This window comes from Miscanthus floridulus, chromosome 8, assembly GCF_019320115.1.
Source record: "Miscanthus floridulus cultivar M001 chromosome 8, ASM1932011v1, whole genome shotgun sequence".
NCBI lineage: Eukaryota > Viridiplantae > Streptophyta > Magnoliopsida > Poales > Poaceae > Miscanthus > Miscanthus floridulus.
The window spans coordinates 207,238,050-207,248,032 of NC_089587.1; the positions used below are offsets into that span (position 1 = coordinate 207,238,050).

General features: G+C 47.8%; 1 protein-coding gene across 1 annotated transcript; it reads left to right on the top strand.

The window, feature by feature from the left end:
* Positions 1 to 201: 201 nt before the first annotated feature.
* Positions 202 to 8,559, top strand: LOC136478046 (nucleobase-ascorbate transporter 6-like). Its single transcript, XM_066476365.1, has 14 exons — positions 202 to 639; positions 3,753 to 3,850; positions 3,936 to 4,112; positions 4,209 to 4,309; positions 4,456 to 4,531; positions 4,608 to 4,667; positions 4,770 to 4,954; positions 5,053 to 5,149; positions 5,269 to 5,355; positions 5,449 to 5,507; positions 5,624 to 5,715; positions 7,458 to 7,535; positions 7,638 to 7,798; positions 7,973 to 8,559. The coding sequence occupies exons 1-14, from the start codon at positions 525 to 527 to the stop codon at positions 8,189 to 8,191; spliced, it is 1,605 nt and encodes a 534-aa protein (XP_066332462.1). The 5' UTR covers positions 202 to 524; the 3' UTR covers positions 8,192 to 8,559.
* Positions 8,560 to 9,983: the final 1,424 nt, after the last annotated feature.

Sequence of the window (9,983 nt, forward strand, 5' to 3'; positions counted from 1 at the left end):
GCCGGGGGCCGCGGGCGGGTGGCAGCCCCACCGCACCGCGCAAGGAGAGGCAGCCAGGCAGGAGAGATTCGCACGGCTCGCTCACGCGCACACGCAAAACAACGCCCGCATAAATGCGGTTTTGGAGCCGTGCGGGCGGGGCGTGAGCTGTCCTCTCCTCTCTCTCCCCTGCCGCAGCGGCTACGGGCAGCAAGAGACGACGGCGACGCGCGCAGAAAAACAACCGCTCCCCCCAGTCCCCCGCCCCGCCGTGCCACTGCCAGCCTCTGCAGCGACCGAGCGCCCGCTTTTTTGACCGCGTCCGCCTGCGCTCTACTCCTCCTCCCCTCATCACACACTTCCCTCTGATCCAGTGCCCACTACAATACTCTACTGCTGCGCGCTAGCGGTAGCGCTCGCACCACACCACCACTCGCGCACAACGCCACCGCTGCTGCTGGCTCCTCCTCGCGCTCGCATTGCGACCTAGCGCGAGGGGAAGTGGGGGTTGTGTGCGTGCTCCGTGATCTGGGAAGCGCCGCGAGATGGCCGGGGGTGGAGGCGGCGGCGGCGGGCCGAAGCATGACGACCTCACGCCGCACCCCGTCAAGGACCAGCTGCCGGGGGTCTCCTACTGCATCACCAGCCCTCCTCCGTGGCGTGAGTCTCCCATTCCCATCCCATCGCTTCCTCCTCGCCTCCGGCCCTCCGGGCAACTCGCTGTCGCTCTCGGGCGGCTCATGGCAAGTTTTTCCCGTTCCCAAGTTGCCTCCGCTGGCTCACGAGTCACGCCCTTGTTAGGGAACAACAACAAACTCCGTGGCGCGGCCCATAATTTCGAAGGGGTTTGTTTTGGTCCCGGCTGGTAGGAAGTTGGCCGCGATAGCGATGCGCTGCTGCTACCAACGTCGCAGTTCCACGCGTCGTTGTCAAGGGTCTGTGGCGACGGTGCGGTGTGGGTGTGGCCATCTCCCACACCTTGACGCCTCGCTTGGGTCGGCGATTGGGTTTTACGGGGGATTTGCGAGATCTGCCTGAGCTTTCATGGTCTCAGTCAGTCCCATATAATTCTAAAAAGGTGGTTCGCCTTTCCGTTCCGCACGTCGCCTCTCTAGTTGTTTAATCGGATGCTCGTGATTCTGCAAAAGCTTTGACTCGTGTTGTTGCAAGTGGCTTATATCCGCCAAATGAACTCTCAAAGGAATCATGGAAAGGAGGTTGTGTTGCTCTTGATGCTCAAGTTGCACACGGCTCCCGAATCTGTGATCCCGGTTCTCTGTCACCTTATTAACTGATAGCAGTGGTATATTCCTAAGATTGAGACTTCTCAGTTGTGTGGATGGAATATTCAGGAAATCTAGTGCTGCTTTAGAGTTCTACCGAGTAACTATGGTGTTAATCAACTCTTAGCGTTGACTCTTTCCTGCGTTAAAGCACATGCTCTCTGCCTTTTTTGTTAGTATAACGTATCTAGTCCATGTTTATTTCGTTTGTAATCTGTAGTACACTATTGGATTGCTATAGACTCTATGCCAGTGCTACTAGCTAGCTCCAAATCTGGCTTCAAGTTGCTTTAATTCCCTGTATTATTGAGTTGGAGCTTTCTACCCTGTCATATGAACTGATGCATCTGTTTATATAGCATGCTAGTGGATGTGCCGTGGTTACATAGTTGTGAAAGTAATGATCTGTTTGGTTGTGTCACTTTGAAACCCCACTACTGCCTTTTCTGGCATTTAATGTTTTACAGCACATAGCCACAAATAAATTTTGGGTTTAGTTCATTATAAGTTGCATATGACCTGCATGGGATTTTGCACCTACTGGTTGAGTTTGATCCATGGATGGAGGGGGTGAAAGACACCAGCATGTTTAGGAGAAAAAATGATCCATTTGTTGTGCATTCAATTCATCGCGCTTGCATGGAACTTATGGTGTTAAAGGAGAAACATGTCATGTCGCAATCTTGGATCATCTGCATTTGTAAATAGGATAAGTAAACTGAATTTATTTTTTCGCGAACGTGCCGTGTAGTACGTATTTCATTAAGAGGAAGTAGACAACACCGAACCAAACAACAAACGGCTCAACACTAGGTAACCAAAGGTTGCCTAGGCGAGGAGAAGGAAGAAAAACAGAAGCAAAAAAACTAAAGAAAAACTACGACGAAGCCCGGCTACTGCCACAAGAGGGACTAAAAGCAACAACGGGTTGAGCGATAACGAGCTAGTAAACTAGGCCATGGGCGACGTAGAGCGGGTACCCAGAGGTAGGCTAAACCCCAAGGTCAACCCCCTCCACCAGCTAGATGCCCTCGATCGCGCAGCCTATAGGGAAGAGCGTCCTGATTGCCTCGCGCTTGGACTCCAAGAGAGGCCCGCCAAATAGGGCCATGTACTCATCGAAATCGCCCTCCGCATCGGCCTGCGGCGCCTGATCCTGCTAGCGGACTCCCCATTTTGTCATCATCATGATCTAGGCTTGCACGGTCGGGTTGAAGGCTCTGCATCTGCTCTTGGCCGCCAGCCTCCCGCTACGACGTGGCGGTGAGAATGTGCATTCAACCGCACGACGCCTCCTAGGAACACGGAGACGTGGACGTTCCACCAAGATCGGCTCCGTGATGGCAGAGCAAAGCTGCGACCGTAGACACTGCGAGATGGCACTTGGTAACACCGGAGCTGGTGCCACAGCCACCGCTGCGCCCATGGGCGACAAGGCCACAGGCGGGGAAGGAACTCTGGACGGCGTCCTCACGTCGTCCGAGTGCTCCTCGTCCGAAGAAGGGGCTGAGCGAGATGGGCCAGCGAGCTCCACTTCGACGCAGTCGGCCCACCAATCGGAGGAAACAGCCTCCAGATGTGCCCGCCCAGATGCTTCCCCAAGCTTGGGTCCCCCTGGGCCCCTCCGCAATGAAGTTCAGGGTCAAACGCAACTATCCGGCCCACCAGCCCAAACACGCTGCTCCCAGGCGAGACCACCCTGAGCAGGTGGGCGAGGGGCTCAGCAGAATCAACCGTGGCTCGGCGACCTTGATCCCCGAGCCGGCCAAAGTCAGCGTCGTAGCCTCAAGTAGCAGCATGGGGGCCTCTCCCACCTGCTGTACTACACCAGACGTGGCCTCCCTGCAGCAGAGCTGGCGGACATCAGCAAGGCATGGAGCAACAGTGTCTACAGGTGACAGAGCTCCAGGTGCACACTCCCGAGGCCAAGGAGATGCGACATCCGGGATCTCATGCGGCCCACCAATCGCGACGCTCGCCCCCGTGGGCCTAGCGTATCCCACGAACAGCAGGCAACGGACCGCCCCAATGAGAACGGATTGCTGACCGAAACTTGCCGGGCCCAGCGACGGTCCCCCGCCGCGGCCGATGCCGGCGGGCGCGGACCTGAATGTGCGCGGCGCGATGGAGCGCTCAGAGTCAGTAGAGGCGTGGGTGCGACGACCACCCGAGGAGCGCCGGCGAGGCGCCCTGCGGCGAGGACCCTGAGGAGCTGGAGGCCGGCCGCGCTTGCCATCACCCAGCGGGCAGTTCTGAGCTCGATGCCCCTCGCGCCTACAGTCGAAGTTATCGACTCAAACTTGATTTTGTGTATTTGTCTTGGATTAGCTTCAACATGTTTCCAATATAGTTGACAATGGTACACATATGATGTTGTCTACTACAAAAATACTTCGCTCACATGCTTGAATACTTCAAAATTTTGATATAATACTATTAGTGAGGAACTTTTTGCTCTAACTTGGTTCTATGGGATTGTTTGCAATGCAGCTGAAGCTGTTCTTCTTGGGTTCCAACATTATCTGGTCATGCTGGGTACCACTGTGATCATACCAACTGCACTAGTTCCACAAATGGGAGGAAACAATGTGAGATTTCGAATTTTACTATTCATGTTGCATTGGTTACTTGGTTCTAAGCTATCAATCTAATTCCTATGGTTCTTTGTGGTAGGAGGACAAGGCAGTGGTTATCCAGACATTGCTGTTCGTTGCAGGTATCAACACCCTCCTGCAGAGTTTCTTTGGTACCAGGTTGCCTGCAGTGATTGGGGGGTCATACACCTTTGTTCTGCCTACCATCTCAATCATCCTTGCTGGACGTTATGCTAATGAACCTAATCCACACACTGTATGTTGAAAGTACTGCAATCTACCATTTTTCTGATCTTACTATCTTAGTTGTGTACACCTGGACCTGATCATTTACTTGTTATTTTTTCTGAAGAAATTTCTCCGCATCATGCGTGGGACACAAGGTGCGTTGATTGTGGCTTCAGCCTTACAGATTATAGTTGGGTTCAGTGGCCTTTGGCGTAATGTTGCAAGGTAGGAAGATGAACAAATTAGTTAACTGTATTTCTAATTTCAGTATCTGCTCCAGAGGTACTCAAGCAAGAAAGAATCTTGCAGAAGTGACGCATTACTCTTTCTCACTTGAGGTCTTATGCTTGTATGTACTCGTTTTGTTCCAGGTATCTGAGTCCACTTTCAGCTGCTCCTTTGGTGGCACTAGTTGGATTTGGACTGTATGAGCTAGGATTTCCCTCGGTAAGCTTTGATAATTGTGTTTCTATTCGCTATTCATTCAAGGATATTTGCTCATGCTTGAACTATAAATATCCAGGTTGCCAAATGTGTTGAGATTGGTCTACCTGAACTAATCCTTCTGGTGATCTTTGCGATGGTATGATTGGATTTCTATACATTTGTTTGTTGCACCCAATTTGCTCTCTAACTCTCTACATGTCATCCAACTACCATTTTCCGTTCTGTTCCATTTTTGCAGTACCTGCCGCATACTGTTCACATGCTGAAGTCTATCTTTGACCGATTTGCTGTACTGTTCACTATCCCCATAGTGTGGCTCTATGCATACCTTCTCACTGTTGGAGGAGCATACAGGAATGCACCACCAAAGACTCAATTTCATTGCCGCACTGACCGTTCTGGATTAATTGGTGGCGCACCCTGGTACTGTTTACAGTTCTGAAGATACAATTGTTCATATGTCACCATCATTGTTGTCAAAATATATGATTAGTGTAACTTTTCCACAAATGAAATGACAGGATCAGAGTTCCATATCCCTTTCAGTGGGGTGCTCCAACTTTCGATGCGGGTGAAGCTTTTGCAATGATGGCAGCATCATTTGTTGCTCTCGTGGAGGTTTGGCTCGCTGCTCTTAGAAAAAAAAAATCAAATATTCCAGCACATTGTTGCTATATGTGTGTTTGTATGGTGATATAATAATGATCTCACTAACTGGCTATCCCTTGTGTTTGTAGTCCACTGGGGCCTTCATTGCTGTCTCTAGGTATGCTAGTGCTACACCAATCCCACCTTCTGTTCTTAGCCGTGGTATTGGCTGGCAGGTACATGTTATTTTTCATCTACCACATGTTCAGGTTTTACTGGATAATTGTATATTTTAGTTGACTTAGAGCATGCAATTATTCTTGCTTTAGGGCATCGGTATTCTTCTGGATGGGCTATTTGGGACTGGAAATGGGTCTTCTGTATCAGTGTAAGCACCAGACAGTACATTTTTAAGGAATGCATCTCGTTTCTATTTTAACACAAGTCTTCTCTAAGGAATAGATCTAATTCGGCTTGATACGACAATTGTTTCCTTAACTGCAGTGAAAATGCTGGTTTGCTAGCTTTGACACGCGTTGGTAGCCGAAGGGTAGTGCAGATATCAGCTGGTTTCATGATATTCTTCTCTATTCTGGGTCAGTTTACTTGTCATGGGACTAGCATTTGATTCTTTACCAGATCTTTGAGATAGCAGATTTAAGCCTAACATGTATGATGGGACTTCAAAATTGGCCTGGTTTTGTTTGTCACATAAGCCTGCTATATAGTACTAGTTATCGCATAGGACTCTTCCCTTTCCTTAATGAGGTTGTTAAGATTGTCGGTGGTGCATACAGTATACTGTATAGATCGATTGATTGTGTTCCTTTTGAAGTTTGAAGTGAAACTCGGACTCATGCAGTCTAGAACCAGGCTGTGTATAGAGATATCCGGCAGTAGTTTTTTTAAGAAACTGAATTGTGGCGAATAATTTTCACAAGACACTGCTTAATCCTGCATGCACATGCTTTAGACTTCTAGCTTGCACACTCCAAAAATAGCTTACCGAGTTGTTTCCATTTCTGTTCATTTTCTTTCTTTCCTCTTCTCTTCTTCCCTCTATTTTGACTACCATGGTGTTCTCCACCACCTCCCTCACAGCATGTCCCTTTTGCAGCCAACAACACAGCCTCACCCAGGCACGCTGCCGCCTCAGATATCAACTGCCGCTGTGCCGCCCCAGCCAGCAGCACCTCGCGTCCTTGCCGCCCAACTCCTGCGTTCACCCCACCCTCCGCTAACCACTGCAGTCGTTCGCTGCTGACCCAGGCCTCAGCTGCTCGCTGCCAACCCCGGCCTCTGCTGCCGTGCCTGCTGCTGCTGCAGGCCATCCCTCTAAGCCTGCCGGACATGGAGCCCTCCAAAACAACCCAGAGCCCAAATCCCTGACCCTAATTCGGTAGTCTCCTGATTCAGGCAGTTTCTATCTCACCCTCCTGCACCACACGGCTTGCTCTGTTGTGACTTCTCTGTGCGCTGCTGGGAGCAAGGAGCCAGTGAGAGTTTGTGACTTGCGCTGTGCAAGGAAGAAGAATGATGGGGCCTGGGGGCGATGGTGATTTCGCAGGAAGAAGAATTAGTCTGCTGGAGGAGCGTCAATTTGGGAGGGCATAGTCAGGTTGAGAGGCTGTGCAGGTGAGGGGCATTAATACACGGATGCGCAGAAACAAGCATTCCCCATTTTCATAACTTCACCACCTACTTGACCCCCAAGTTGAAATTATGCCCTTAAATATTTTCTTTCAAGGAATTTAATTGGACCATTGCTATTGCTTGCAAGGCCTTTTGCCTTTAGTTTACTTGATAAACCAGCGAGTAGCTTATGTAGTGCTGACTTCTTAGATGCCTTTCATACAATATCTATAACTACAGAATACTGCCTCAAGTGTCAAGTCTGCCTGTGCCCAATGGGTCCAAGCGGGTCGGCTCCTGTTAGATCATTATTTCTAATTCTTATAAAATTAGAAAGTGTGACCCTTAACTTGTCTAACTTAATTATGGAATATCAATTGATATAATTGTGAATCTGAGGCTCTGAGCATGTACTATAATGGGCATCCGTATTAGTAAATGTGAGGAACAAGTGTTAATACAATATTATCCAAAAGGAGAATTTAATTGAACTGTTTTGAGAATGGGTTGTGCAGTTCTGTTAATTATCTCTTCTGTTTGCGGTTCACTACAATGTTGTTTACAGTACTTCATTGCTACTTAACCTGAAATTGGCGTTCAATGGAAATTGCCTAGCATATGCATTGCAATTTTGCATGCTCTGGTCATCTCAGAACATGAATACTTACGTTTTCTGTAATAATCATGGGTCATTTTGACTACCCAGGGAAATTTGGAGCTGTGTTCGCCTCAATTCCTGCACCCATCTTTGCAGCTCTATATTGTATCTTCTTTGCTTATGCTGGTGAGCAAAGACCTTCAACCTACTTGTGTTTGTTCTATTAGTTCAAGTTATGGCGATTGATGCATCCAATATGTGTAACTGTTATGAACTTTGTTCTATTAGGTTCTGCTGGGTTTGGCTTTCTTCAGTTCTGTAACCTCAACAGCTTTAGGACCAAGTTCATCCTTGGGTTCTCAGTTTTCATGGGCCTTTCAGTTCCTCAATACTTTAATGAGTACACATCTGTTGCTGGTTATGGCCCTGTTCACACACATTCAAGATGGGTATGTAACAGTTGTCTTTCAGAAATCTTAGTGCTAGAGTTAATGTGATCATGTAATTTAACATAACCATCTCTCCTGTGTTTTCAAAAAAAAAAGAAAAAAAAAGAAAGAAACCTTACAGTTCTGTGGAAAGGTAAATGAATTACTAATCATTTGTCTTGTTTACTCGTACAGTTCAACGACATAGTAAATGTGATATTCTCGTCCAAGGCGTTTGTTGCTGGCTTCGTTGCATATCTTCTGGACAACACTATTCAAAGACATGAAAGTTCTGTCAGGAAAGACCGAGGCTACCATTGGTGGGACAAGTTCCGGTCATACAGGACTGATACAAGAAGTGATGAGTTCTATTCCCTGCCATTCAACCTGAACAAGTTCTTCCCTTCGGTCTGAGATTGCTGTGGTTACTCTTGTTACTCTGGACTGTCTATCCCCTGTTCTCTGGTGGTGGCACTGTTGATCTTTGGCATATGAAAAAAAAATTATGCTTCAAAAGGATGAAAGATCCTACGGCTGCTGTATACTTTATTTGGTGCCAAAAGTAGGAAATTTTGGTTACCCGTTTGTCGTATGGGAATAGCATGTTAGTTCATACATGTTATTGTAGTCAAATTTCATCATTCACAAACGGGATTAGTGGAATGGCAATGTCATTGTAGTACACTATGCTAATATTATATATTGTAGTAATCCGGCCACCGCAATCTTTTGTAATGTTAACTTGGTGCTTCAGTGTAGCCTCTGCTGTGGGGTAATCTGGCCCTGTTCGCTAGGCTGATAAGCCATGGCTGAAAGTGGCTGATTTTTTGTGAGAGAAAAATATTGTTCGTTGGCTGAAAAAGTATGGCTCATAAGCCAAGCGAACAGGGCGATAATTTTCTTGGGGATCAGCATTTTTGGAGCTGTAATTGGTGTTGGATTTAGGCCCATGTTTGGCCTAATCTGAAAATTCCAAAGCATGCACAACCTATAGTCCCATATTGCTAATTCAAGGAGAGGTTGCCTTGCTTAAATATGGGAGTCTCCTCTCTATGCAAAATAGGTGAAAATGAGAGAGAAGGAGACTGTTGCTACACGCACGCGCAGCTCGCGCGCATTTTCGCGTGAAAAATCGCGTGACTTGTGACTTGTGACTTGCGACGAGCGCGACGCGTACGTGTACAGCAGGCTATTATTTGTGCAGTTTCTATTTTTTATGCTGAGCGTAATGGCGCTTCAATGTGATTGAAACTGCCGTTTTAAACAGTAATAAGGTGTGTCAGTTTCTGCTGTTTGATTGCAGCATTTTCTGTCATTAAATTGGGCAGTTTTTACTGCTTGATGAAGGGAATTGATGCACTATGAAGGCCTATAAAACCAGGAGACGTCCTGGTTGAAGGGACGGATTCACACGCTCACCTTCCCACTCGCTGTGCTGAGATTCTCGCTGCTGCGCCTCGTCGACCTTTGAGTTCGGCGTGCACCGGACTTGAAGAGAGCGGGATCTCCGAAACCACTGCCGCGAGACTCCTGCACGGGGCGGCAATCAGGTTTTTGGGCAGCGTCTACACGCGACCGCTTGGTGATCTGCAACATCTACTTCAACACGTTCGACTATGTTTTGCGCGGGATCATTGAGTAATTTCCTTGCGCAATCCTGTTCTAGTCAATATGTTGCCTGTTTACTTGTGTTATGTGCTTGCATCATTTTTTATATATGAGTTTTTCCTCCAAACAAAATCTGGAATGTATATTAGGCACTTATTTCCAACATTCCAAAAACCTGATTGCGCCTATTTCTATGATCTAGCAATGGCAAATAATGCATCTGATGCCATGAAACCTGAGAGGTTTGGAGGTGAGAACTTCCGCAGATGGCAGACAAGGGCCAAGTTTTGGCTCATGTCATTGGGGCTGTGGTGGGTGATATACCCTGTGTTTCCCATCACAGAGGAACAGACCATGCAGTTTGAGAATGCGAATAACACCGCATTGGGCTGCATCCTCACCATTTTGGCGGATCAACTCTATGATGTGTATATGAATTACTCATCGGCCACCATGCTGTGAGAGGATTTAGAGCAAAAATATGCAGAAGCCGAAGCCGGTCGCTGGCTGTATGTATGCGAAAAGTTCTTTGATTTCAGCATGGACAGTGCTAAATCAATTGTAACTCAAGCACATGACCTCCAGCTTCTGGTTGGCG

What these genes read in the sequence shown, in the direction of transcription:
- LOC136478046 (XM_066476365.1), top strand. Translation starts at nt 525, where the DNA reads ATGGCCGGGGGTGGAGGCGGCGGCGGCGGGCCGAAGCATGACGACCTC. An exon ending in AATGGGTCTTCTGTATCAGT is followed by an intron (nt 5,508 to 5,623) that starts GTAAGCACCAGA and finishes CCTTAACTGCAG; the next exon opens with TGAAAATGCTGGTTTGCTAG. An exon ending in TATCTTCTTTGCTTATGCTG is followed by an intron (nt 7,536 to 7,637) that starts GTGAGCAAAGAC and finishes TTGTTCTATTAG; the next exon opens with GTTCTGCTGGGTTTGGCTTT.